The sequence below is a fragment of the Theropithecus gelada genome, chromosome 3, assembly GCF_003255815.1.
Source record: "Theropithecus gelada isolate Dixy chromosome 3, Tgel_1.0, whole genome shotgun sequence".
NCBI classification, from domain to species: Eukaryota; Metazoa; Chordata; class Mammalia; order Primates; family Cercopithecidae; genus Theropithecus; species Theropithecus gelada.
The window spans coordinates 18,451,924-18,477,286 of NC_037670.1; the positions used below are offsets into that span (position 1 = coordinate 18,451,924).

General features: G+C 47.2%; 3 protein-coding genes across 4 annotated transcripts in view; 1 reads left to right on the forward strand and 2 right to left on the reverse strand.

Annotated features, from left to right (window-relative positions):
- TSPEAR (thrombospondin type laminin G domain and EAR repeats) overlaps positions 1 to 25,363 on the forward strand; it is a 216,278-nt gene that overhangs the window by 83,724 nt on the left and 107,191 nt on the right. The gene's annotated exons all lie outside the window — the stretch shown is intronic.
- On the reverse strand, positions 191 to 925 carry LOC112620412 (keratin-associated protein 10-3-like). Its single transcript, XM_025378958.1, has 2 exons — positions 605 to 925; positions 191 to 496 (listed from the first exon to the last, which is right to left on the reverse strand). Exons 1-2 carry the CDS (start codon positions 923 to 925, stop codon positions 191 to 193), a joined length of 627 nt encoding a protein of 208 aa, XP_025234743.1.
- Positions 15,320 to 16,183, reverse strand: LOC112620408 (keratin-associated protein 10-8-like). Its single transcript, XM_025378953.1, has one exon. The coding sequence runs from the start codon at positions 16,165 to 16,167 to the stop codon at positions 15,388 to 15,390; it is 780 nt and encodes a 259-aa protein (XP_025234738.1). The 5' UTR covers positions 16,168 to 16,183; the 3' UTR covers positions 15,320 to 15,387.

Genomic DNA, 25,363 nt, shown 5'->3' on the forward strand with positions numbered 1-25,363 from the left:
ATCTCAGACCCCACCCCTGGGCTGGGCAGCTGTGGGTGGGGCTGCTCCTTCTCTGTGTTGAGCTGTGCTGAGGCTGGGTGGGGTGGGAGGTCAGGGGCTTCCAAGGACTGGAAGAGAGGGGGGGCCTGAGCCTGGCTGGCCCTAGGGGACATGGCCATCAGCAGCTGGACTTCTGGCCTGAGGAGAGGCTTCAGCAGGCGGGGCGGGAGCACACGGGGCGGCAGAGGAGGGACACACAGGAGGCTCGACGGCAACAGCTGGGCTGGCAGGAGGAGGTGGGGGCACAGCAGGAGGGCACAGGCACACAGCAGATGGGCCTGCACACAGGGCGGCAGAGGAGGGACACAGAGGAGGAGGGTCTGCAGCAGGAGGTGGTGCAGCAAGCCGGCTGGCAGCTAGACTGCTGGCAGCATGGAGAGGAAGTGCCAGAGCAGACAGGCACACAGCAGATGGGTTTGCAGCAGACAGACTTGCAGCAGACGGGCACACAGCAGGACTGCTGGCAGGGGGAGGAGGTGCAGCAGATCGGCTGGCAGCTAGACTGCTGGCAGCATGAAGAAGCCCCACAGCAGATGGACACACAACACACAGGCTTGCAGCACACGGGCTTGCAGCAGACGGGCACACAGCAGGCCTGCTGACACGGGGAGGAGGTGCAGCAAGCCAGCTGGCAGCTAGACTGCTGGCAGCACGAGGGTGTGCAGGAGCTGGTGCAGCCTGATTGGCAGGGATTGGGCTCACAGGCCGCCTGGCAGCAGGGGCTGGACACACAGCTCACTGGGGTACAGACCAGGGTCAGGCAGGAGGCCGGGGTGTAGCAGCTGGGGGCACAGCAGGGGGGCTCGCAGCAGCTCTCTGGGCAGTCATCCACCTGCCAGGAGTCAGTGCAGGCGCTGGAGCAGAGGGGCATGGTGGACGTGGCCATGCTGGGGTGGGGAGGAGGTGAGCTGGGGGAGGTGTGACTGTGGGAGTGTGTGAGGTTCTTGGGGCTCTCCGGCTTTTATATCCCTCCTGGCCTGGTTGTTCCAGGGCCCACAGCCTCCCCTTCCTTGTAGCTGAGAGGCGGCGTCTGTTATGATTAGGGGTGTTTGTTTGCTGGTGATATTGCCCAGCTCCCAAATCTCCTTTCACACCTGGGCTATAGCCTGTCACATGTGGAACCTCAGGGGTGGGAGTAGGGGTGGGCCTGATCCCAGCTGGCTTCTGGAGGCAAGGAGGGCTATGGGCATCCAGCGGGTGGGATGTGGGTGGGATGTGCCTGGGGCCATCCTTGGTTGCTGGGGCATCGTCCAGCACCTGCTGGGAGGTGCTGGGGCACCACCCGGCAACCTCAAGACACGGGCTCCCTCTGCAGGAAGCCAGCCCTTAGGAATTATTTCGCGTGGTGCAAACTCTTCCTGTAGCATGGTCCTTCCCCTGCTGCACGACACAGGACTCGCCAATTTCTAATCCCCATGGCCTCTGTGCCTCCTGCCCTCTGTTCACTGCCCACCTTGTCCTTTGCTTGGGAGGCAGCAGGACTGTTCCAGGGCCAGGATCGTGGGCTCAGCCTGCTCCTTGTTCAGACACAATGACAGCATCCTGGGCTGTGGTTTTGGGTTCTGAACCTGTGAAGTGGCTGTGCTAGGCAGCAGGCGACCACCAGCCCTCACCACTGCTGGAGCCATCTCCTCTGTGTGCCCGGCACTGCAAGCATCTTTTTCTCACCAGCCCTGCCCACAGGTCCCATCACACACCCCCAGGTCAGCCACAGGCAACTCTCACAGCAGCACAATATTTGATGATGAATTGTTGTCACCACAGGGCATAATGAAGTCCCGAGCTTCTCGCCTTCTTAAATGGCCCTGATCACTTTCCAGGAACATTGCTACCCACCAGCTAATTATAATATTGATTGTGATTTCACATTTTTATTTAAAAATTCAAGTACACATATGCATATTTCATTGTAAAATAAGACATATTACATGATGAGTAGAATGTCTTTGTTGCTCTGAATCTGGCAAAGCCGGAAACGACTTCTCATTCTAAAAATAATGCTAACCTTCTGGGTCAGACCTGTCCCTACAGGGCTTTCTAAAATAAGACAGAAGCTGACCAGCTATGGCCGGCTGCCACACCCCACCAGTGCTGCCCAGGTTGTAAGAAGCAGGCTGTGGAGGCAGGGGTGGCCCTTCAGCCTTACGCAAAGTGTGGTGTCCCAGGGAGAGAGTCGTCCAACTCTTGTCCCTGGGGGCATCTCCTCTTTGAAGTGGGTCCTCACTGAAGAGGCAGAAGCAGCCAGTAGAAGCACAGGATCACTGGAGCAGCCGGAGAGAAGGTGCAGCAGGGGCCAATGAGCCCCACAGTGGTGGCCCTGCACATTCCTTCCCCCGTACCCATCCCTGGAGGAGATAGAGCCCAAAACAGGGAGAAGAGGAGCAAGGAAGGAAAGGCCACGTCCCTCCCCACGGCCTTCCCCGAGGCCCCCACAGACGTGCGTGTGGGAACGCTGGGGATAGGACTGGGTTTCAGATGGGAAAGAAAAGTTTGAACTGGTCCATTTGGGGTTGTGGATTTGGTTCTGCTCTTAAAGGCTATAATAGCTTTATGATACGCTTCAATCATCGATAGTTCAAGTCCCATTATCAACATTTCTTTTTGTAAAAAAAAATTTGTAGAGACCAGAGTCTTGCTATGTTGCCCAGCTGGTCTTGAACTCCTGGGCTTAAGTGATCCTCCTGCCTCGGCCTCCCAAATTGCTGGGACTACAGGCACGAGTCACCATGCCTGGCCCATCATCAGTATTTCTGTGCCAAGTCTCCTAACTTTTCTTGCTCATTTTCTTTGCTGTCCTCAGCTCCCATTATTCAAAGATAAGTTCATGTGGGCAGGAAGTGTGTTTATCATGTTCACCACTCAATCTCTGAGGGCCTAAAATAATGCCTGGAATAGGGAAGATCCTTCATAAAAATGGGCTGAAATAACAAATGTTTTTGGAGAAATTATTGAAGAGGAATTCTGAGCTCTGAGAACGATTCCACTGTACCACCTTTTTCTTATGCTGTATAAAACTCTCTGTCAAGTTCTGTTTTCGTGCGTGGGGAATCGGCTTACATCAGACTGGCCATCTAGCTGAGAAAAATTAGGAAACCTAGTTTAACAAACAAAATCTGTATTTGAGGGCACCAGGAGGCACCAAGACAGCTGAGACTTGAGTGAGTGAATCACCATTAGAGGGAAAGTGCACCAAAGTGAGTCCAATATTTCTTGTGGATTTTCTTATTGAGGTATTTACTGATTCACAGACCACAGCCATGAGCCTGAGGCTGAGCACAGCTTTGAGTGGGTCTCATGCAACTGGAAGACAAAAACAGAGAGTTCAGGACCTGACAAGGGGGAGGGATTCTGGTAAAACAACAACAACAACAACAAAAACAGACTTTCAGTTGGAAACAGTGAATATAAGTGAAAGATTACTCCCTAGGATGAAGGAAAAACCAGAAAGAAGAATGAAGCCCACCTTTAAATCAGCTCGTATTCAACTCATGTAATTTGTCCGTAGCCTAACTGCCTCCCAGAAACCAAAGCGATCTCTTCTGGAGACAGCAGCATCAACAGAGGCTCAAATCATCTCGGAAATTTTCATGAAGTCCTGGATTCAGTCAAAAATTACTAGGGATACTAGAAGACAAACCAACTGACCAAAGGACCAAGAGGAAAAAACAAACAAGAGAAACAGATACACAGGGCCTTTAGATAGTAGAAGTGTCAAACTGGAATTTAAAGTAGTGCTGATTAGCTTGCTCGGGAAAACGGAGGACAAATGGAGAATTTCGGTGTCAAGCTAGATTTATGAAATGGAATCAAACAGAAATTCTGGAAATGAACATAATGGCTGAAATTAAGAACTAAGTAGATTAGCTAGACAACATATTAGACAAACCCAAAGAGAAGATTAGTGAAGAAAGGGAGATGAGGAAATGTCAAGCCTGAGTACAGAGATGGGAAAGAAAAGAGGGAAATAAAGAAAATGGAGTAATAAGCATGCCCTTAGGTTGTAAATAATTATGAATATAAATGGTTGAAGTCATAGAAGGAGATGAGTAAAATAAGGGTAGTAAAATATTTGAAGGTATAATAGACAAGAAGTTTAAAGTGATGAAAAACATTAACCCATAGACGCAAAAAGCATTTAAGAATCTTTAGCAAGGTGAATACAAAGGAAACTACACCTGTGCATATTGGGGCAGAAATCCAAAGACAGAGAAAAATTTAAAAACAGCCAGAGGGAAAAAAAAATACTACCTTTAAAGAAGCAACAATAACATTTACAGATGACTTCTCAGTAGAAATGATGGAAGCCAGAGGATGATGGAATGATATATTTACTGTCTGAGAGAAAAGAAGCACCCAACTAGAATTCTACACCTGGGAAGAAGATCCTCAAAAATGAGGACAGGAAAATGACGTTCTCTGGATGCTGACAGGATGTGTCACCAGCAGGATCTGCACTAAGGAAAATAAAAAGATAATTAGGCAGAATGAAAATGATCGCAGATGGAAGCAAGAAGTCAAAAAGGAAATGAAGTGTAACAAAAGGAGGACACACATGGGGAGATCTAAATGAATATTTACTGTATAAGATGTCTTAGAAGTTGTAAAATATTTATAGAAATAAAATACATGGCAAGAAGATCACAAAATTCAGGAGGGGGCTACATGAAGTTAAAGTGATCTTAGTACACTATACTCTCTGGGAAATAATGTAAGATCTAATTTACATTAGACTTTAAAAAGTCATAGAGTCATGTTGTAATCTCCACTAGAGTAATCAAAGAATATACAACTTAGGAGGAAGGAGATGAGTGTAGTGGGTTGAATCTTGCCTCCCCAAAAGTCATATCCACCCAGAACCTTGCTGTGTTAGGCTGGTCTTGCACTGCTATAAAGAAATATTTGAGACTGGGTCATTTATAAAGAGAAAAGTTTAGTTGGCTCATGGTTCTGCAGGTTGCACAGGAAGCTCGGTGCTGGCATCTGCTCCGCTTCTATGGAGGCCTCAGGGAGCTTTACTCGCGGTGGAAGGTGAAGGGGGAGTGGGCATGTCACATGGCAAAAGCAGCAGCAAGAGAAAGAGAGTGGAGGATGGGAGGTGCTACACACTTAAACAACCAGATCTTGCCAGAGCTCCTTCACTATCGCAAGGACAGCAGTAAGTCATGAGGGATCCACTCCCGTGACCCAGATGGCTCCCCCCAGGCCCCACCTCCAACAGTGGAGATCACATTTCACAGTGAGATTTGGCAGGGCCATAGAACCAAACCATATCACTCACAATGTGACCTTACATAGAAATAGGGTCTTTGCAGATGTAGTTAAAATGATGTCATACCAGGTTATAGTGAATCTTAAATCCAATGACTAGTGTCTTTATAAGAGAAAGGAGAAGGAAGTTCAAACACACACACAAAGGGAAGAAGGCATATGACAACCAAGGCAAAGATTGGCATGAGGCAGCTATAAGCCAAGGGATGCCAAGGTTTGCTGGGAGCACCAGAAACTAGAAGGGGCAAGGACAGATTCTCCCTTGGGGCTCAGAGAAAGCATGGCTCTGTGGATACCTTCATTTCAGGGTGCCTGGCCCTCAGAACTGCGAGATAATACATTTCCACTCTTATAAGTTACTTTTTTGGTGTCATTTGCTGTGGCAACCCTAGGAACTAATATGGTGAACGGAACATGGTGGAATAACAATCTCAAAACACTAGATCCACAAACAGTAAAGCAAGGAGATAAAAGGGAGTAGATTCCTTGCATAAGCAAAAACCAAAGTGAGATGGGAGGTTTAAGCTCAAACGTATCAGCAAAGCCCCACATTCTTGCCAGTCTGCACAGCAGGTATGTTGTTACTTTAGTCAACACAGCTGTATAGAGAGAGTCACTGGGGTTTAAGTTTGCATTGTCCTGATGACTCATGATGTGGAGCGTGTTTTCATGTATTTATTTGCCATCTGTATCTGCTCTTTAGTGAAGGGTCTATTTAAGTCAATTATTATATGGCAAAATACTAAGCACCATGGGGTTCCATGCGTATAACATTTTGGAAAAGGTAATAGTAAAGGGACCAAAAAAATATCTGTGGCTGCCAGGGGCTAGGATGGGGATATGGAATGACTACAAAGGGCCATGAGGGAAATTTATGGGATGATGAGAGGAGTCTATGTATTGATTGCGTTGGTGGAGACACAACTATTTGTCAAGACACCAAATCCACACAACAGGAAAAAAAAATACAAATATCCTATATTGATTAAATAACTTGAATCTAAAATTAAAAGCTTTCCTACAGAGCCAACTACAGACCCAAGTACTTTCACTGCTGAATGTTCTCAAACACCTGGGAGAGAAATAATACCAGTCTTAAATTTGTCAGCTTATTTTATTAGGCCGCCATAATTTTCCAGACCTTAGGAAGTGAGGCCTGAAGTATTGGCCTCTAGTGAGAGCAACTGAGGAATGTTATGTGCTGCCCTGGGGGCCACATGGTGACCTGGGGACATGATGGCCTTACTGGGGAGGGGCAAGTCACAGGCCAGGAAAGGAGCCTGATGAGGAAGCCACTGTCATACAGACTGATCAGCAGGAGCTGGGCCCACAGGACATTATGTAGTGATTAAAGTCCATCCATCAATAAGATATACCAATTATAAATATATACACATTTAACATCAGATCACCAATGTATATGAAACAAAAATGGACAGACTTGAAGAAAGAAATAGACAGTTCTAGTTCTACAATAAGAGTTTGAGACTTCAATAAGCCATTCCTCTAATTTAAAAAGTATAAAATAACAGAACTAAATTTTTATTCAATAAGGAAATACAGAACTTGAAAAATGACATAAATCTACTAGGTCTAACAGATATATGCAAAAGCACACAACCCAACTACAGCAGAAAACTCACTCTCCTCAAGTTCACATGGGACATTCTTCAGATTAGACTATACCTTAGGCCACAAAATTAGCCTCAATAATCTAAATTGACTTAAATCATACAGAGTATCTTCTCTGATTACAATGGAAAGAAACTAGAAATCAGTAACAAAAGAAAAGCTGGAATTCACAAATATGTGTAAACTAAATAGCACACTTTCAAACAACAAATTAGTCAAAGGAGAATTCAAAGAGAAGATAGAAAACTCTTGGAAAGGAAAGAAAAAGAAATCACAGTAAACCATAACTTATGAGATGCAATGAAGGCAGTACATAGAGGGAAATTGATAGCTATGAATGCTTACATTAAAAAAATAGAAACATCTCAAATCATTAATCTAACTTTACACCTTAAGGAACCAGAAAAAGAACAAACTGAATCCAAATTTAGCAGAAGGCAGAAAATAAAGTCTAGAGCGCAGATAAATGGAATAGATATTTTAAAAATCAGTAGAGAGAATCAATAAACCAAAAAGTTGGTTCTTTGAGAAGAGCAGCAGATTTAACAAACCTCTATCTAGACTGATTAAAGGAAGACAGATTCAAATAACTAAAATCGTAAATGAAAATGGGAACATTACTACTGACCTTACGTTAATAAAAATAATTATAAAGGAATACTATGAATATTTGTATCCAACAAATTAGATAACCAAGATGTAATGGAGATACTCCTATAAACACACAAACTACCAACATGGCTACCTTTGCTGTTGATCTTTCTTCATTCATATTGCTTCAGGTTACTATCTACTGCCCTTCTATTTCAGCCTGAATTAGCATTTCTTGTAAGGCACAGCTTTCAGCAATGAGCTCTCTCAGGTTTTATTTACCTCAAAATGTGTTACTTCTTCACTTTTGAAGGATCACTTTGCCAGATGCAGACGTCTTTTTGGTTATTGGGTGCTCCCTATCCCTGTGCCCAAACCCAGCATGTTAAATATGTCATCCCACTGTCTTCTGGCCTCCATGGTTTCTGATGAGAAATCCGCTGTTAGTCTTCTGTCCCACTGCTTTCTAGATTCTCTCTTTGTTTTGACTTCTGAGGGTTTGATTATACTGTGTTTCTATGTGAATCTCTTTGAGTTAGATTGATGTGTTTCCTCAGTTTTGGAAGTTTGGGCCATTATTTCTTCAACTATTTTTTCTGCTCCCACTGTCTCCCCTCCAACTGGAAATCCTGATAAGTGTGTTCGTGTGCTTGATGGTGTCCCACAGGTCTTTTCAGATTTGTTTTTTTCTTCATTCTCTCATCTGCTACTCATTTTCTCATCTACCCCTCAGACTAGAATACTTTAATGGATCTATCTTCATGTTCACTAATTCTTATAGATGCTAAAATCTATAAGAATTTATATGTTGAAACCATATCATGAGTTATTTATTTCAGTGATTGTACTTTCCAATTCCAGAATTTCTGTTTAATTTCTTTTTCAAATTCCTCCTATCTCTTTATTGATATTCTCTATTTGGTAAGGCATTATTCTCCTGGTTTATCTTAATTCATTGTCTGTGATTTTATTTAGTATTTTGAACATGTTTAAGAGAGTTGATTGAAAGGCTTTGTCTAGTAAGTCCAATTCTGGGCTTCCTTAGGAAGATTTTCCATTAATTGCATTTCCTCCTCATGAGTAGCTCATATTTCTTGCTGCTTTTGCATGGCACTTGCCTCTGGTGAAAACTGGACAGTGACTATTACAGTGGGATATTTCTGGGTATCAGGTTCTCCTCCCTCTGAGCAGTTTTGCTGTTGCCGATTGTTGTGGATTGTGGTTGTTTTTGTTTGTTTCTGTCAGTTTTAAAAATAGTTTCTTCATCATGTGTGCTCACTGTTCTGTTAGCTTAGTGCTGAGATAGTAATTTGACAGAGAGTTCATTAAACCCCTGGAAACAAAACATATTTTTCTTTAGGGTTTGTAGCTGGGCTCTGTGTGTTGTCCCACACCCTCAGCACTCAGCTGGGGAGTTTGCAACTCTGCCTTCCCCTTCACTTCCTGCTTGCACCTTCACTTCCTGCTTGCTCAGCACCTGAAGTTCAGCCAGAGGTGAGCATTGAGAGCTTCTCAGCTCTTTTCTGAGCCATGTCATAGACATGCTTGGGGGCTTTCTGGACTCTTAAAAATATGTGGAATCTTCTAACTCCCTTATTCCTCAAAGCACATCATCTCCCAGCTTTTCCTCCCAGGCTTTTTGGGAGTTTTCAATGTTTTCCCAACTGATCATTTTTGACTTAGGTGTCAGTGACTTGTTCATTTACCTTTAAACGTTGTAACACACACCCTGCATATAGCTGTTCCTCTGCCTTGAGAAAGTCTGAGTTGGTGAAATAAGGCAAGCCCTGTGTGTTAGTCCTTCAGGGAGCCACCAGACAGGTCAAAACAGACAACTGCACTGCCTTGCAAACAAGGTCCACTCTGCTTCCCTGGCAGCAGCACCCCACACCAGGAACTCCGGCTGCTGTCCTCCTGACTGTCGCCCAGCTGGGGATGGGGGATGGGGCAAGGGGAAGTTAAAATCCACAAGCCTCTCCTATTGGGCTCTGTTGCTTTTACTTGATTATGTGTTCCCTTGCTTGCTGCAAACCTTCGACTGTTTTCCAGAGTTCAGATAAAGTTGATTTTACCAGGTAGTGTTTGTCTGTTTGTTTTTGTTTGTGTATTAGTCCTTTTCCACACTGCTATAAAGATACTATCCAAGATTGAGTAATTAATAAAAGAAAGAGCTCTGATTGATTCACAGTTCCACATGGCTGGGGAGGCCTCAGGAAACTTACAGTCATGGCGGAAGGCAATGGGGAAGCAAGGACCTTCTTCACATGGTGGCAGGAGAGAAAAGAAAGTGAGACCAGGAAAAACTGCTTTATAAAACTGTCAGATCTGGCGGATCACGAGGTCAGGAGACCAAGACCATCCTGGCTAACATGGTGAAACCCTGTCTCTACTAAAAAATACAAAAAATTAGCCGGGCGTGGGTGCCTGTAGTCCCAGTTACTGGGGAGGCTGAGGCAGGAGAATGGCGTGAACCTGGGAGGCGGAGCTTGCAGTGAGCTGAGATCTCACCACTGCTCTCCAGCCTGGGTGACAGAACGAGACTCGTCTCAAAACAAAAACAAAAACAAAAACCCAAAAAACTCTCAGATCTGGTAAGAACTCACTCACTATCCCGAGAACAGCATGGGGGAAGCCATCTCCACGATCCAATCACCAGGTCTCTCCATCAACACCTGGGGATGACAGTTCAAGATGAGATTTGGGTGGGGACACAAAGTCCAACCATATCTGTTTGTTTTGCCAGTTTCCGATGTTCCGTGGAGGGACAGGCCCTTACAGTTACCCACTGCACCATTCCCTCTGTCATCGGTCTTAGCAGGCAGTTTGGACACTCTTTTTGAGGGTATTTCTAAGTATCTTTGTGCATTCAAAATCTGCTAACACTCCAGCTTAGAAGTGCCACTTTTAGGAATTTAGGCAAACATGTACCTGAGTGTGGAAAGGTATATGGTGGAAACACCCGCAGAAGTGTCATTTGTAATAATTAACAACTGGAGAGACATTCAGGGCCATCCACCTGGCATTGCAGCCATCAAGTGCAGCGTGTCCACACTTTGGAACACTGCGCACCTAGCTGAAGAAAACCTTAAGATATTTTTCTTTATTAAATAGGCAAAGAAAGAATAATGTGTGCCCCTGACATTGTGATTGTATAGCTGTTAAGAAGTAAAGACTCAGGGCTTCTTGCAGGCAACCTGGTGACAGCCACACCTCGCCAGCGTCCCTTGCCTGCAGTTGCATTTCTAGCAGTCTGTTCTCAGATTGACTCCATCCTGTTTGAAACCACATCTGGCTACATCTGGACCTGTGTGTCCGTGTGTTTCTCTCGCCCTCTGGTCTGCATGTGTCCCCACGCTGTTCCGGGCTTCCTCTGCCATTGGGGCCTTCCTGTTCCCACTGGCCCTCCGCCCACCCAGCCCAGCACAGGGAATTCCGGAGGCTGCGTCTCTGTTCTCTGTTCTGCATCCCAGCGGCAAGCCTGGGGCTGGAGCAGAGGGTGTCCCTGAGTGTCTGTGAACATGCACAGGAGGCCAGGATGCCCAAGCTGTCCCTGAGTGGAACTTCCTGAGCATTGGGATAGCTGGAGCCCAAGTCTCCCCCCATGTCTCACCTCCCAGCACAGCTGGGGCCTGCCACCTGCTAGGAGTCAGTGTGAGTGCTAGAGCAATGAATGTGGTGGATGTGGCCATGCTGGGGGTGCAGAAGGGGTGAGCTGGGGGAGGCGTGAGTGAGTGAGTGGGTGAGTGAGTGAGGTGCGTGGGGCTTTTGGGGTTTTAGAGACCCCCCATGTGTGTTTTCTGCCAGGGCTCCCCACTGCACCTTCCTTTCCTGGTTGCTTTTCCTGGTGGGTGTCTAGGCTGTGGCACGTGTTCCTCCTAGGAATTTTTAGCACAGCCTTGGGGCTGTGTTGAATTGGCTGGGCTGTTCGGCCCCAGGAGCAAAAGTCAGACAAAAAATACACCTGAGTGGGCAGGTATGGCTGGAGCAGAGGCTGAGGCTTGGGCGGACACCTGCTGCCTTAGGGCTGCTTGGTGTGGTCACGCCGCAGACTCTGTGCTGCCTGCGCAGAGCCAGGTGTCTGGTGCACGGCTGCATTGCCGTGGTGTCTCATTCTCACTGCTGAGCAGAACTCTCAAAGCGGATGCTGACCAGGGTCTTGTTTCCAGGTACACAAAGCCAGGCTTGCCCCACTGATCTGAGAACAGGGACTGGAGGAGTTGTGGGAGGTGGAGGAGGAGGCTGTGAAACCCTGGAAGGCACCTGGCAGGGAGGAGAAGGAGGCAGGGCCAGGCAGCATGGTGAGGGTCTGGGGACCCCGGGTCGGGGGTTGACGGGCTCTGAAAGGTAAGAGCCCCGTGGCTGCATGCCTGTGACATTTGGGCCAGTGTCCCAGCCTCGTGTCTGTGGCCGTGTAGAAGGTGGTGTGGAGTGGAGAAGGGAGAGGCCCACCCCCAAGGCAATGTCCTGGCAGAGAAAAAGAATTGTAAGATCTCTCCCCACTTTAGAGACAAAAGGGCACCGTGAGAGCATCCACCTCCCTTGCGGTTTGTTCCCTGCTGTTGTGTCATTGGAGCAGAGGTGACCCCGGAAGGGATCTGGGGCAGCTGCCTTTGTCTGCATCAAACGGATGCGGCCTTGGGCTGGAGAGCCTAAATGTGCATGCACGGACACATAGGAAGCCCCATCGGGAGGCCTGGCTGACACACTGCACTCTGCCCAGGCGCTGCCAACCCATATCTGTGGAGATGGGGTGGTCTCTGTGGCCTCCGCTGGGGGATGTGGCTCTACAGGGACACCTTGTTGCTCAAGCACCTCCTGACAGTGGCTTTGGCGTCCCTGGTGGCCCTGCCTGAAGCACCTGTCTCATGGGAGCGTTTTCCTTGATGACCTCACAGCAGCGTCCAGAATGCTCAGGACCTGGTCCTGGGAGGGCGCTCCTGGGTTAAATGAGACGAGAACGTCAGGGTCACCAGGGCAGTGCACAGACCACTCTGATTCCAGTTTAGGGGCTTTTTGGGAGATGTGGATACGACTGTTGCATGACGCTCTGCTTCTTTTGGTAACTATATATGTAGAAGTTGGCCGTCCTCAGCTGCACTCGTGGCGGGCAGGCGGGAGAAGGGCTTTGGCTCCCAGGAGGCACCTGCAGAGGCCCCCGGGGGAAGCGCCGCCATGTGGTACAACACTGAATTTCAAATGGTTCCACAGAAACCAGAATAAATGTTTTTAAAAACCAACAAATCTTTTATCATGGAATTAATGACATCTGGTTAATCTGGGTGGTGGGATCCCCGCTGTCATTCATTCTACGATAAAAGTTTCTTTAATCCCCCAGCTATGTCTCTGGAAAATACGCTGAGAGGAAGGATCCCATCCGCTTATTTAGACAAACTGCTGAGGCGTGTCCCCAGGCCAGAGAGCGCTGCCTCGCTTGGCACCTGCGCGACCTGGGCTTTCGCCCGCAGCCTGCGCACTGGCGCTCCCGTGTGTGTGCGGCTCAGGTGAGCGCACGGCCCTCGTTCAGCGCCTCCCCGTGGTGCGGCGCTGGCTCCATTCACCTCCATTCCCTCGTGGATGGATATTTAGGTGGTTTTTAATTTTTCATGGTAACAAACAGTGTCGCTTTTGTACATGCGCCGGAGACTTTTCAGCACTGCGGATGGCAGGGTCCAGGAGGGCCTCCCACATGGTAAGATACGGCCCCGCCTCTTCCCAAAGCAGTGGTGCCAATCCCCCAATTCCACAGCCTTTTCTTCCGGGACAGGTGGGGTGAGGTGCCTGGGGTTCCTGTCGGCAGGACCCTGCCTTCCCGGGGTGCCGATGTCTCAGGTTCCAGGGCCGTTTGGGCCGCTGCGTGGGAGTAGCCTGTCCATGCCTATTTCCTCCTGGGACATGCCTTTGTCTCATTGAAATCTTCTCAGTCCAGTGTCTTCTCTCACACCGTGGCTTCCTTTTTCACTGGTTTTCTGCTATGGTCTTGTGGCATAGAGAGGTTACTGTCTGTTTATGGAGTCAAGTACATCGGCGTTTTCTTGAACTCTTGCTCTCCGTGTCTCATTGGAGAAGTCTGTCATGCATTCAACTGTCTGCTGGTGATGGTCTCTGCAGCCCAACATCCCCGGGCAGGCCCCGTCAGAGGGGAGAGGGACTAGCAGGAACGTCCAGGAGCCCCGCCGCATGGCCCCACCAGGAACCGAGCCTGGAACTGGGAGGAGAGGAGGGCAGATCAGGGGCTCTGTTCCACCCTCACCCGGGCCCTGGGATTGGTCACTCACGAATAGCAGAGGTTTCTTGGACTCCCTGTCTGCGAGGGACTCACCCCAACAGCCCCTGGGGAGGGTGCCTGTTGTAGAGCCGGGCTCTCTCCAGCCACTGTGACTACTGGTCATGTCTCTGGGTGCTGTCCCCACGGAGGTGATACAAAATGCACGACGCAGGCCAACTTAGGGCTGCCTGACATCAGTGCGGACAGCCATCGCCAGCTCAGACCGTGCGCTGGGCTTGAATGCGTGGGGAGGGGGCAGTGATGCTGGCCGCACGGATGGTGAATCAGTCAAAGCAGAGAGGTGGGGACTTGGTGCTGTGCACAGAGCAAGATGGGGGAGCTGAGGTCCCCAGAGACAGACACCAAGCACCCCAACAGACACCAGAGCAGGAGCTCATGGGGTCACCAGGTGAGGGACCTACGGCGGGATGGGCAAGCCCAGCAGAGCAGGGGCCCTCCCTATGCCTCTGGGCAGGGTAAGAGGAGGAGAGGCCTGAACTGGAGCTGTGTGGACCCCTGACCCAGGTCGGGGGAGCAGAGCCACAGGGCCTTGAAGAACCTGGCCAGGTCTGCCCTGGGAGAGATTAGGGACAAGCCTTGAAAATCACAAGTCACGCACCTAAACGACATGCAGGATGTGCATTTCAGGGGCAGGGGGCGACGGGCCTTGGGGAATGTCCCAGTCAGCAGCAAGCATTCCACCCCCATCCCATCCCTCCACCTACTCCATGATGCTTTTGTCTCCATCAAGATCCTTGGGGAATGTTGCATGTCCCTCCACCCACCCCATGATGCTTTTGTCCCCATCGAGCCCCTTGTCTCCTGTGCAGGTGCAGCACCCCTCACTCTCCCCTTGCGTTGCTGCTAAACGGGCAGAACCCTCCAGTGGGTGGCACACAGGGACAGTGACCAGGTCCGGAGGCTACGGTGCCTGGACCCCAGACCAGCTTCCTGGCAGGTGACCCTGCAGGGTGAGCTCTCTCAGGTGGCGCAGTGGGTGGGATGGTCCTGGGACCTGGAGAGCCCCACAGCCCAGGGCACCGCAGTGAATGACCAGGCTCAGGAAGACCTGGGCATGGGGGCTGAGCAAGGACTGAGCCTTCCTGGGCATGGCCATGAGTCCCACCTGGTGACCTCCCTGGAGGAGTTAGGCCACTGTCCCCTGTGACTTCTAGGTTAAGTCACTCACTCCTAGAAACAGTCATGGCTGGAAGAGACCAATGTCAGCTCAAAACCGTGTGTCCCCAGGAGCACAACAGGAAAAGAGAATCAGGTGACCAAGGAGAGTTTATTGGGGAGCAGGAGGAGGTGCTGACAGGTTCAAGTCGAGGCCAAGTGACCCAGGGCAGAGAAGCTGGGAGGCAGGACAGGGGACCCAGCAGACAGGTGGGCACCTGCTGGGAGGCAAGAGCTGGGGAACAGCGACGATGGAGGCTCCTGGGAGTAAAGAGGGGGAGGTCACCTCAGCACAGGGGAGACACGGGGACCCCGTCTCAGGTAGGGGCAGCCACCTAATCCAGGTCGGGACCTGAGCCAGCTGGCCCTAGTGGATGTGCCCATCAGCAGCTAGACTCCTGGCCTGAGAAGAGGGCTCAGCAGGCTGGGCAGGAGCATGCAGGGTGGCAGAGGAGGGACACGCGGGAGGCTGGGCAGCAGCAGCTGGGCTGGCAGGAGGAGGCAGGGGCACAGCAGGAGGAGATGGGCACGCAGCAGGTGGACCTGCACACGGGGCGGCAGAGAAGGGACACGCAGGAGGAGGGTCTGCAGCAGGAGATGGTGCAGCAAGCCGGCTGGCAGCTAGTCTTCTGGCAACATGAAGAGGAAGACTCTGAGCAGACGGGCACGCAGTAGATGGGCTTGCAGCAGATGGGCACACAGCAGGCCTGTTGGCATGGGGAGGAGGTGCAGCAAGCTGACCGGCAGCTAGATTGCTGGGAGCATGGGGAGGAAGCTCCAGAGCACATGGACACACGGCACACGGGCTTGCAGCAGATGGACTTGCAGCAGACAGGCACACTGCAGGCCTGTTGGCAGGGGGAGGAGGTGCAGCAAGCCAGCTGGCAGCTAGACTGCTGGCAGCATGAGGGTGTGCAGGAGCTGGTGCAGCCTGATTGGCAGGGGCTGGGCTCACAGCTCACTAGGGCACAGACCAGGGCCAGACAGGGGGGTGGGGCACAGCAGCTAGTGGTACAGCAGCTGGGGGCACAGCAGGGGGGCTCGCAGCAGCTCTCCTGGCAATTGTCCACCTGCCAGGAGGAGCCGGTACAGGTGCTGGGGGAGGAGACTCGGCTGACACAGCCCACGTCACTGGAGCAGACAGACATGGTGGATGCAGCAATCACATATGTCCTGGTGCAGCAGGTGTCAGCCATGGTGGGTGCTGGGATGGGTGGTGTGAGTGCTGGCGTGAGGTGTGTGTGTTTGCGTTCCCTGGCTGCTGAGGTTTTATACCCTCCCTGGGTATTTTCCTCACAGGAGTCTCACAAGCATTCCTTTTCCTTGTTGTGGCTGAGACTTTGCCTCCAGGCAACCCTAATTAGTTTACTTGCTGTGGGATGTTACTGTGGTCCCAGGACTGCTGCATGTGGTTGGGTGACACTTGCAGGTATCTGTGCCCAGCAAATACACACAATGATGCTGAATGTCTGCTGGTGGAGCTGGGAGTCGAGCAGTTCATGAGTTGGCGAGTCTGGAAAACTCGGCCCCACTTTCCTCCTCTCTTTGCCTGTGTGTCTTTGCTATTGGGGTATTTGGTGCCGAGGTGGGGTGTGTTTTACCAGCAGATGCTCTTCACCTGTCCCAGAGTCCTGCTCCACTGAACAATGGGTGTCTTGGCTGGGAATGCCCCCGTGGCTCCACACCCTGCCACCCCCACCTGCTCCATCTGCAAACTCTGGTGGGGATGCCCCTGTATCAGTCCACTTTCACACTGCTGATAAAGACATACCCAAGACTGAGAAGAAAAAGGGTTTTAATTGGACTTACAGTTCCACATGGCTGGGGAGGCCTCAGAATCTTGGTGGGAGGTGAGAGGCACTTCTTACATGGTGGCATCAAGAAAAAATAAGGAAGAAGCAAAAGCAGAAACCCCTGATAAACCCATCAGATCTCATGAGACTTATTCACTATCACTAGAATAGCACAGGAAAGACCGGCCTCCATGATTCAATTACCTCCCCCGGGTTCCTCCCACAACATGTGGGAATTCTGGGAGATGCAATTCAAGTTGAGATTTGGGCAAGGACACAGCCAAACCATATCATTCTGTCCCTGGCTCCTCCAAATCTTATGTCTTCACATTTCAAAACCAATCATGCCTTCCCAACAGTCCCCCAAAGTCTTAACTCATTTCAGCATTAACCCAAAAGTCCACAGTCCAAAGTTTCATCTGAGACAAGGCAAGTTCCTTCCACTTGTGAGCCTGCAAAATCAAAAACAAGCTAGTTTCTTCCTAGATAAAATAGGGATACAGGTATTTGGTAAATACAGCCATTCCAAATGGCAGAAATTGTCCAAAACAAAGGGGTTACAGGAACATGCAAGTCCAAAACCCAGCAGGGGAGTCAAATTTTAAAGCTCCAAAATGGTCTCATTTGACTCCAGGTCTCATCCAGGTCATACTTATGGAAAAGGTGGGTTCCCATGGTCTCAGACAGCTCCACCCCTGTGGCTTTGCACCCCTGTGGCCTCCTTCCTGGCTGCTTTCACAGGCTGGCATTGAGTGTCAGCAGCTTTTCCAGGCACATAGTGCAAGGTGTCAGTAGATCTATCATTCTGGGGTCTGGAGGATGGTGGCCCTCTTATCACAGCTCCACTAGGCAGTGCCCCAGTAGGGACTCTGTGTGGGGGCCCTGGCCCCACATTTCCCTTCCACACTGCCCTAGCAGAAGTTCTCCATGAGGGCTCCGCCCATGCAGCAAAATTCTGCCTTGTCATCCATGCGTTTTCATACATCTTCTGAAATCTAACCTCAATTCTTGACTTCTGTGCACTTGCAGGCTCAACACAACATGGAAGCTGCCAAGGCTTGGGGCTTCCACCCTCTGAAGTCACAGCCTGAGCTGTACATTGGCCCCTTTCAGCCATGGCTGGAGTGGCTGGGATGCAGGGCACCAAGTCCCCAGGCTGTACACAGCATGGGGACCCTGGACCTACAAAACCATTTTTTCCTCCTAGGCCTCTGGGCTTGTGATGGAAGGGGCTGCCATGAAGGTCTCTGACATGGCCTGGAGATATTTTCCCCATGGTCTTGGGGATTAACATTAGGCTTCTTGTTACTTATGCAAATTTCTGCATCCAGCTTGAATTTCTCCCTAGAAAATGGGTTTTTCTTTTCTATTGCATAGTCAGACTGAAAATTTTTCAAACTTTTATGCTCTGCTTTCCTTATAAAACTGAATACCTTTAACAACCCCCTCTCCCTGGTGTACATCTCTCTCAAGGCCCATCCCAGATGCTCTTCTTAGTTCTGCTTATCTCAGAATTATTAAACAATGCATATGCTCTGTTATTTCTTGCATTTTCAATTTCAGATATGATCTGATTTCCTATTGTGGAGGAAAGTACTTTCTCTTGTTTATCACCAGGCCCATGAAAAGTTCCCCTCTTCCCATCCTCAGAAGGCAAGGGCAGTAAAATATCAATATTTGGTTAAATCAGTGTTCAGAATGTATATTATAATAAAGTAAGTATTGTTCATAGCCAAGTCTGAATAGTGGAACCAGATTAAATTTCCTTATTTGTACATGTTTTGTTTTTGTTTATGTTTTCCCCCTCTTGAAGTTAAAAATTGCTCCTTCCCAAACTCTGACTCATTCATCCCCATGCTCCACTCAAGAGGTTCAAATATAACAATCTATTAGCTTCATTTATTTTTTGGAAACATCTCTCTTAGAGCTCTCTTATTTGTGGACCAGTCTCTATTGACTGCTCCCTCAGCCTGGTACACAGGTTTCCTGGGATCTCCCTTCACTCTTGTCTTTGAATTTTTGTTCATCTCTCTCCGATGTTGGCTCCATTACTTCCTGGATGCCTTATCTTTTTCTTTCTAGATTTATGCCCTTGTTTTGGTGGAGCACATCCTCCAGTAACTTTCTGAAAACGGGTGCAAGGAAGATATATTTCTGAGCCATAGCATGACTAAAAATGCCTTTATTCTGCTCTTCTATTTGATTGATAGCTTAGTTGGATATAATCTGGGTGGAATTGTTTCCCCTTAGAATATTTTGGGGAAGTTGTGGAACATTTCCAGAATCCTAAATGATCCCTTGTGCTGTCTCTCTGTTGACCCCTCCTCCCTAAGTATTAGTTGCTGTTCTACCTTCTCTCATCATTGGTTAGCTTTGCCTGTTCTATGGAGCTCTTTTGTTTTATGGTTCCTTGTTATCTGTGAGAAGCACCTTGTTGCCACATGCATCAGTACATCACTCTTTTTTTTTTTTTTTTTGCTGCCCCATTGCATTAAATTCTACAATGTGTTATTTGTCCATTCTTTTTCACAGTGTTAGAGATTTGGATTATTTCCAGATTTTGGCTGCTATTAATAGTGCTGCTAGAAAAATTCTTGTACACTTTTTCACGGATACTTTTACTAATTTCTCTTCATTGTGCTCCCCAAAGTGGAATTGCTCAGTCATAGATAGGCATGTGTTGGTTTAGCATATACCAACAACTTTCTAAAGAAATTTACATCCCCACTAGTTGATTTTATAATTCCATTTATTCTGTATCTTTACAAAATGAGGTTTATCAGTCTTTTAAAATTGGTTTATTTTGGAAAGTGTGTAGGAATATTGCACTGTTGCACTAATGTGCATATCTCTCATGAGTAAAGCTGCTCATTAAACCTTGGATATCTTTTCTTGTGAAGTGCCTGTTCAAGGCATTTGCTTGCTTTTTAAAATATGGCTACTTGTGTTTCTTATTGATTTGTAGAAATTTATTACATATTCTGAATATGAGTGATTGTATATTTGCGATGTGTCAGTGAATGTTCAAAAACTGGCTTTTGTTTTTGTAACAAAAACCAAAACAGAAGTCCTGATTGACTGCATTTGCCAACGTCCACATGTGAATACTCCCAACCCAGCTAAATTCAGGCTAGCAAGACAATGTCACTTAACACAGAGATGGGAACAGAGGGGTGCACATCAGCTCTTATGAGCCAGGGCATGCTGACTTTAGTGCACCACTGGATATGGGAATTGCAGGTAACTCATCCAAGTCTGGGGTTTAAAAATAAAGTTTTTAAAAAGTCAGTTTTATTGAAGTATGACTCCATACTGTAAAATGTACCTATTTAAAGTTATCATTTGATAAGGTTTGAAAAAATATACACTCATGTAACCACTACCACAAGCAAGATCTGGATTTTCTATCATCTCCAAGTTTCCAGGTGTACTTTTCATGATCAATCCCCACCCCTCCTGACTCTGCCCCAGCAAACAACTGATTTCCTCTGTATCTCAAATAGGTTTGTCTTTCCTGGAATTTCATATAAATCAAATTCTATAGTACAATTGACCCATGTGTCGATGGACACATGGCTTGTGTGGCAAAAGCTTCTTTAAACATTTGTGAGCAAGTCTTTGTGATATGATTTCACTTTTCTTGGGTAAACACATAGGAGGTGGAGTGTGTGGGGCATGTGAAGGGGGTGTGTGTCATGTTTACGACACCACCAAACTGTTTTTCAGAGAGATTGTTCCATTTCATGTTCCCACCCCAGCAAATGTAGGAGAGTTCCATTTCCTGCACACATTTGCTGACACTCGGTATTGGTCGTCTATTTCAATTTGAGTCATGGTTATGGATGTGTTGTGGTATTAATAGTGTCATTTGATGAAGAGACACTCTTAATTGTGGTAAAATCCGATTTACTAATTTACTCTCTTATGTGTAGCATTTTTACCTCCTGTTCCCAAAATCTTTGCCTACCACAACATCGTGAAGACATTCCCCTATATGTGCTTCTAGAGCTTCATTATTTTTATTTCATTTATTGTTTATTTACTAATTTTTAAATTGACAAATAATAATTGTGTGTATTTACTGGGTATAATGTGATGTTTTGATCTATAATGTGATGTTTTGATCTATGCATGCATTGTAGAAAGATTAAATCAAGCCCTGTAATACCAGCACTTTGGGAGGCCAAGGCAGGTGGATGATGAGGTCAGGAGATCAAGACCATCCTGGCCAACATGGTGAAACCTTGTCTCTACTAAAAATACAAAAATTAGCTGGGTGTGGTGGCGCACACCTGTAGTCCCAGCTACTCAAGAGACTGAGGCACAAGAATCGCTTGAACCCGTAAGGCAGAGGCTGCAGTGAGCCAAGATCGTGTCACTGCACTCCAGCCTGGTGAGAGAGCAAGACTCTGTCTAAAAAAAAAAAAAAAAAGAGATTAAATCGAGCTACTTAACATAACCATCATCTTACCAACTTACCATTTTTCTGGTAAATTAAAAATGTATTCTTTTACCAATTTTGAAGCATGCAACACATTATTTTTATGTGTCACCATGCAATGCAATAGATCAGTAAAGCTTTTTCCTCCAGTGTGATGGAATTGTTGTTTCCTTTTATCAACATTCCCTTCCCCGATTCCTCCCCTCTGGCAGCCCCCAGCCTCTGGTAACCACCTTTCTGCTCTCTGTTTCTAAGTTTGACAGTTTTAGATTCTAGACACAAATCATGCCGTTTGTCTTTCTGTGCCTGGCTTATTTCACTTAGCATAATGTCCTCCAGGTCCATTCAAGTTGTCACAAATGACAGGATTTTTCTCCTTTTCATGGCTGAATAGTATTCCGTTGTGTATATATGCCACATTTTCTGTATCCATTTGTCTATTGATGGACTTAGATTGATTCCATACCTAGGCTATTGTGAACATAGGAATGCAGACCTCTCCCCAACAGAATCATTTCAGTTATTTTAGATATAAACCCAGAAGTGGGATTTGTGGATCATAGGGAAGGTCTATTTTTAGTTTTCTGAGGAACCGCTATACTGTTTCCTGTAGTGGTTGTACTAATTTAGATTCCCACCAACAGTGTACAAGACTTCCCTCTTTTCTATATCCTCCCTAACACTTGTTCGCTTTCATCTTTTTGATAAGAACCATTCTGACAAGTGTGAGGTGATGTTTCATTGCATTTTCAATGTGCGTTTTCCTGATGACCAGTGATGTTGAGCATTGTTAAATATACCTGCTGTCCATTTAAATGGCTTCTTTTGAGAAATGTCTGTTTAGGTCTTTTGCTCATTTTTATTTATTTATGTAGTTACAGTTTTTTGAGCCAGGGTCTTGCTCTGTTGCCAGGCTGTTTTGTCCATTTTTAAATTGGGTTATTTATTTTCTTGCTACTGGGTTGAGTTCCTTATTGTGAGCAGTAGCCCCTTGTCAATTATATGGTTTGCAGATTTTTTCTCCCAGTCCATGGATTGTTTCTTCACCCTGTTGATTGTCTCCTTGGCTGTACAGCTTTTCGTTTGATGCAATCCCATTTGTCTATGTTTTCTTTTGTTGGGTGTGCTTTTGGGGTCCTATTCAAGGAATAATTGCCTGGACCAATGTAATGGAGATTTTCCACTATGCTTTCTTCTAGCAGTCTCACATTTCAGGTCTTATGCTGAGGTCTTCAGTGCATTTTGAGTTGATTTTTGCATATGACGTAAGATGAGGGTCCAATTTTAGTTTTCTGCACATGGATATTGAGTTTTCCCAACACCGTTTATTGAAGAGTCTGTCCTTTCCCCATCGTTTGTTCTTGGCACCTTTGCCAGAAATCAATTGACAGCAAACACTTGGGTTTGTTTCTGGGATTTCTGTCCCATTCCATTGGTTGATATGTCTGTTTTTATGCCAGTCCCATGGTGTTTGGATTACAATAGCTTTAAAGTATTTTGAAATTAGGGAGTGTGATGCCTCCAGCTTTGTTCTTTCTACTCAAAGCTGTGTTGACTATTCAAAGTCTTCCTACTCAAGACTGTTGGCTATTCGGAGTCTTTTATGGTTTCATATGAATTTTAGGATTGTTCTTTTCTATGTATTTGTAAAAATGATATTGAAATTGTTAGAGATTGCATTGAATCTGTAGATAGCTTTAGGTAGTATGGACATTTTAACAATATTAATTCTTGTAATCCATGAATATGGGACATTGTTCCATTTATTTGTGTCTTCTCCAATTTATTCTCCAATTTCTTTCATCAATGTTTTGTAGTTTTCAGTGTACAGATCTTTCACTTCCTTGCTTAAATATCTTTCTAAACTCTTTTTAATGCTATTGTTTCTTTATCTCTTTTTTGGATCCTTGTTCATTGTTAGTATATAGAAATGCTATTAATTTTTGTATGTTGGTTTTGTAACTCGCAACTTTATTAAATTTGTTTATCAGTCCTAACAGTTTGAAGACTAACAGGTAGAGTCTTTACAAGAAAAGAAAACTACAGGCCAATGTCCTTGATGAATATAGATGCAAAAATCCTCAAAAAAAAAAGACTAGCAAACTGAATTCAACAGCACATTAAAAAGATCATTTGCTATGATCAAGTGAGATTTATCCCAGGGATGCAAGGATGGTTCAACATACATAAATCAATAAATGTGATACATCACACTAACATTAGGGACAAAAACCACACAATCATCTCAATAGATGCAAAAGAAACATTTGAAAAACTTCAGCGTTCATTCATGATTAAAACTCTCAAGAAAATAGATATAGAAGAGATGCACCTCATCGTGATAAAGGCCATATGCAACAAGCCCACAGTTGATGCCATACTCAGTGGTGAAAAGCTGAAAGCTCTTTCTCTAAGATCAAAAACAAGGCAAGGATGCCCACTCTTGTCCTGGAAGTTCTAGCCAGAGCAATTAGGCAAGAAAAAGAAATAAAAGATACTAACATAGGAAAGAAAGAAGTGAGACTGTCTCTGCTGGTGATGTGATCTTATATAGAGATCTCATTATTTTATCTTTGACATTTAAGTCTAGGGTTCACCCCTAGTTAATTTTTGTGCATGGTGTCTCGATCGTCAGTGAGATTGGCTATCTTATCCTATGATTTTTGGCCATTGGACATCTTATCCTATAATTGAGTATTTCCATCTCTTTTAGTAATTTCTTTTAATGTTTTCTTTATAAATTCTGAATTTGAATCCTTTGTTACATACTGTTGGTGAAGGTAATCAGTGCTGGTTCAGAAACCAACAGAATTCAGCACGTCAATGGCTTAAGCCCACAAAGCCTTCCCCACTCCTCACATCGCCATCCAAGCATGCTGTGCCCCTACCTTGTGGACCCACTCTGGCACGGGAGCCTCCAAGATAGCCTGGCAAGGAAGAGAGGCAGCAGGGCTCCCAGAACCTGTGGCTGGGAAGTGGCAAACATCTCCTCACGCACGTTTAACCAATAGAAACTCATCCTGTGGCCCTAACTAACTGCAAGGGGCTGGAACCTGCCAGCCCATGTGCCCAGGAGGGAGACAGTGAGCCCGCAGACTACCCAAGATGCCCCACAGGTGGCTTCTCTGGATGGGATTGGTGGGAACTTTGGTTGTGTGCTTGTGCTTTTGTGTGCATTTTACTGCATTCAAGATTGTCAACATTTTCTCTAATGATTTGTGCCTTTTGCATTTTTTATGAGATATTGGTTCTTTCACCAAGGATGGCAGTAGGCATTGTTGACAAGGGGCAAATAGTGAATGTCCAGGGGACAAAGGGCAGTTTCAGCCACCGTCAGCTTCTGTGGTGCAGCTGAGAATGGCCCCTTGGAGGAGGCCTCCTCTCTCCGCCCAGCCCCCTGGTGCGCCCTTCCTCTGCGCGAGGCTCTGAAGTTCCACCTTGGAAAGGAACTTGATGTTTCTCCCCCACAGCACACCTCCCTTGAAGTTCACACCCGGGGCGTGGGGGTGTGTTTGCACAGAAGCTCACATGCCTGGATGCTTGCTGGGGCCATGCCCTGGGGGAAGAGCCAAGTCTGGGATGTGCAGAGGAGGACGTGCTTCTCTGAGCAAGGCCCCTCTGTCTTGCTGTCTGTGGGATTCAGGTGCCTGTAGTTGGGGGGCTCACCACATGGTCCTCTTGGTGCCTCCTGGACAGCCAGAGGAAAGCCAGTGAGGCAAAGCCTGGCTGCCGACTTAGGGTGCAGCCCTCATGCCAGGTGGGGTATGTGGGAGCTTATTCCTTGCTGGTGCTCCAGCCCCAGGCCAGAGTTTCAGGTCACAGCCTCTGTGGCCACCACAGGGGAGGGATGACTTGTTGCAGGTGCAGGACGGCTCTGCTCCTCGTGAAACCCACGATGGCCTGGCCTCACCCAGCCTCCTCCTCTGTCTCCACCCCGTCTGGAGCAGGAGTCAAAGGAAGCACCACCAGAAATGTGCCCAGCACTGTCCTAGGACAGCATTGTCGTCACTTGGGAAGGGCACCCTGGGGCCCCAAGGCCACTCAGGGTGGCGATTCTCCAGGAGGACACAGGCCACAGAGGTCATGGTACTCACGGCTGTGAGTTCCCACAGGAGAGGACACTGAGAAAGACCAGCCAAGAGAAGGATGCCTGGGACC

Excerpts from the sequence above, each read along its gene's own strand:
- LOC112620412 (XM_025378958.1), bottom strand. The coding sequence starts at position 925 with ATGGCCACGTCCACCATGCCCCTCTGCTCCAGCGCCTGCACTGACTCC. Across the intron at positions 497-604 it reads TGCCCGTCTGCTGCAAGCCC|TCCTGCTGTGTGCCCGTCTG; the intron begins GTGTGCTGCAAG and ends CCCTGCCAGCAG.
- LOC112620408 (XM_025378953.1), bottom strand. The coding sequence starts at position 16,167 with ATGGCTGACACCTGCTGCACCAGGACATATGTGATTGCTGCATCCACC.